The sequence below is a fragment of the Plasmodium inui genome, assembly GCF_000524495.1.
Source record: "Plasmodium inui San Antonio 1 unplaced genomic scaffold supercont1.4, whole genome shotgun sequence".
Taxonomy (NCBI): domain Eukaryota; phylum Apicomplexa; class Aconoidasida; order Haemosporida; family Plasmodiidae; genus Plasmodium; species Plasmodium inui.
The window spans coordinates 45,296-47,956 of NW_008481838.1; the positions used below are offsets into that span (position 1 = coordinate 45,296).

Genomic DNA, 2,661 nt, shown 5'->3' on the forward strand with positions numbered 1-2,661 from the left:
AAAATATCACCCATTGTTTTAACGCGTATATCATTATATTTTATAATATTTAAACTAATCGTAGCGATGTAAACTTCACAAACGTTTCTACAACAAATGAAATATCAAGGAAAGAATTGAAACTCAGGAAAGAAAAAGGGACAAAGTAGCTCGTAGTAGCAATAGTAAGTGGACGGGGGAAAAGAAAAAGAAAAAAAAAGAAAAAAGAAAAGAAAAACGGATTGTCTTAAAAAAGGAAATTCTCACAGGGCTAAACGGTTAACCCTCTTCGACTACTCACGTACCAGGAATGCTGAAAAGAATTAGCGTCCACACGTAGGTGCAACTTATATTTATATAACGTGATATATTTTTCCTTTTTCTGAGGCGAGGAAGCTGGGACAGGGTTACACAGTTGGTCCGCCTGGTCTTTCTGCTTGTTTCTTTGTTCGTGTAAGTCCACCTTTCAATCTGGGAATATATCACCAATTTTGTTGGCAGCCTTGTCAGCTTTTTTATCAGCTTCTTTGCCAACTTTTTTGTCAGCGTATTTGCCAACCTTTTTGTCAGCGTCTTTGCCAACCTTTTTGTCAGCGTCTTTGCCAACCTTTTTGTCAGCGTCTTTGCCAACCTTTTTGTCAGCGTCTTTGCCACCCTTTTTGTAAGTTTTTTTGCCAACTTTTTTGTCAGTTTCTTTTCCCTTTTGCGAGTCTTTCTCCTCACTTGGTTCAAACGTTAAACTGAAATCATCCTTGCCACGATTGTGACCGTTTCCCTGATCACTTGCGTCCTTGTTAGCGCCACTGTTGGACTTACCCTGAGCATTTTGGTCATTGTTATGATTATCCCTGCCCTTTTTGCCACCATTTTGGGGACCCATCTTCCGATCATCCTTCATGTTCATTTGGCGTTGCTTCAGCATGTGCTTTCTGTCCTCCTCGAATATATCATACCTATTATCATTTGAAGAACTGCACCAGGTTTCCACCTCAGCAATTTTCGAGGATGCTCGATCTTTCATTTTATTTTTTTCTTTGTTCAGAGAGTTATCTCCAGGGAAGCACGGCACATCAAAATGATTCCCATTATTGTCACCATTTATGTGTCTTAATGAGGAATGGCTCATTTCTTTTTTCACATTTTTTTCCTTTTTCTTTTTGAAAGGATTATTTTTTTTCTTTTTCCTTTTTAATTTAATGTGCTTTTCTATAATGAGGAATTCCTCTACATCGGAGTTGTCAACTTTTTTTATCTTCACTTTTTCCTCGTTTTCCAAAATGTCATAGAGCTCATCGATATACACCAACGAACTGTTGGCATTGAAATTGCTTTCATCGTTAAGTGCTAATGTGTGGTCGTTTCCTTTTAAAGGTTCTCTCTCTCGGTTAAAATTTCGTAAGTATACATCATTGTAATAGTTCATGTTATTCCAACTAGAGTTATTATCGCTTACGAAATCGAAGCGATGGTTGAATTGGTCAGGCGGGGTTCTGTTTCGTCTGGTTTGTATGACTTTCTTGCAACTGTTCCCCATGATGCGGAAAAGGCAGCGAGGGATGGCAGCACCAACGATTGTTCCTCGACAAAGTGGCTAACTCCTACGTGGTTAGCGCAGGATAGTTAAAAAATGTGAACACTCCTCAAAAAGGTGTTTCAAAAAAATAAAAAAAATGCTAGCACAAATGGCTAGGAAAAAGGACGATTGACGAGAAGGTTCACAGATTTACAACCTTCGAGTGTCACCTCAATTTAGCCAACTACGAAGGGGGAGCTTCCTCCTCCACTTCTTTTTCCTTTCATACCAGTTCTTCTTCCTTTCCTTTTATTTTCTCGCCTCCAACAAATTAAACGAAAGGGCCGTGGAAAAAAAAAAAACAGCGTGAACAAACGTCAAACGGGGAATCCACCAATGGAATAATTCCTAACCATTGCTCCTGGAAACATTTCGCCCAAAAGTGTAAGACGTGCAAATACTTAATCTCGCGTGAGAACATCTCATCTTTTCGTTTCCAAGACACAGGCGTGTCCTACTCTCTACGCACGATGAACGGAAAATAGGAAAAGGATTGTAATTATTACAACAGAGGGTAAATGCGCATTATAAGTACACGTATATGTTTATATACGCCCATGCACACATTTGCGCGCTCAACAGGTACCTATAAATGCGTATTTTTTTAAAATAGAAAAAAATGTGCCGAGTAACACATAAACAGTTCGAAAAAAAAAACAAAAAAAGGACTGCACAGTCTTCACATTTAATAAGAAGCAATTTTGTTCTGTTGTTTCACATGAATGAGAAAAAAAAAAATATACACATATAAATATATATATAACTCAAATAATGCTTTTAACGTACGCTATGATTGCATCATTTAAAAAAAACTGAACCGCATTAAGGGAAAGAATGAAGTGATATCATAAGACAGCATTGCAAATGTGTAACTTGCGAAGAGTGACTTTTAACCATCCCGATTTTAATGATGAAACGAAGAAAACGCACGAACGCGTTTAAGAGTGAGGATAAAATGGCTATCACTTAAGAAGTAGAGAAAAAAGACGAAAATGGAACTAAAAAAAAATAGGAAAAAACGAAAAAGGCAAATTTAACAAAACTTGTCAAACCAACCTGGATAAACTCTTACACATACACGCCACTTACATTTTCAGTCTGCATTTTTT

The 2,661-nt window shown here is 37.5% G+C and overlaps 1 protein-coding gene across 1 annotated transcript; it reads right to left on the reverse strand.

Moving 5' to 3' along the window:
* Positions 1-445: 445 nt before the first annotated feature.
* On the reverse strand, positions 446-1,513 carry C922_01161 (hypothetical protein; the record flags this gene model as incomplete). The annotated part of the gene is made up of 1 exon (XM_008816769.1): positions 446-1,513. The coding sequence occupies one exon, from the start codon at positions 1,511-1,513 to the stop codon at positions 446-448; it is 1,068 nt and encodes a 355-aa protein (XP_008814991.1).
* Positions 1,514-2,661: the final 1,148 nt, after the last annotated feature.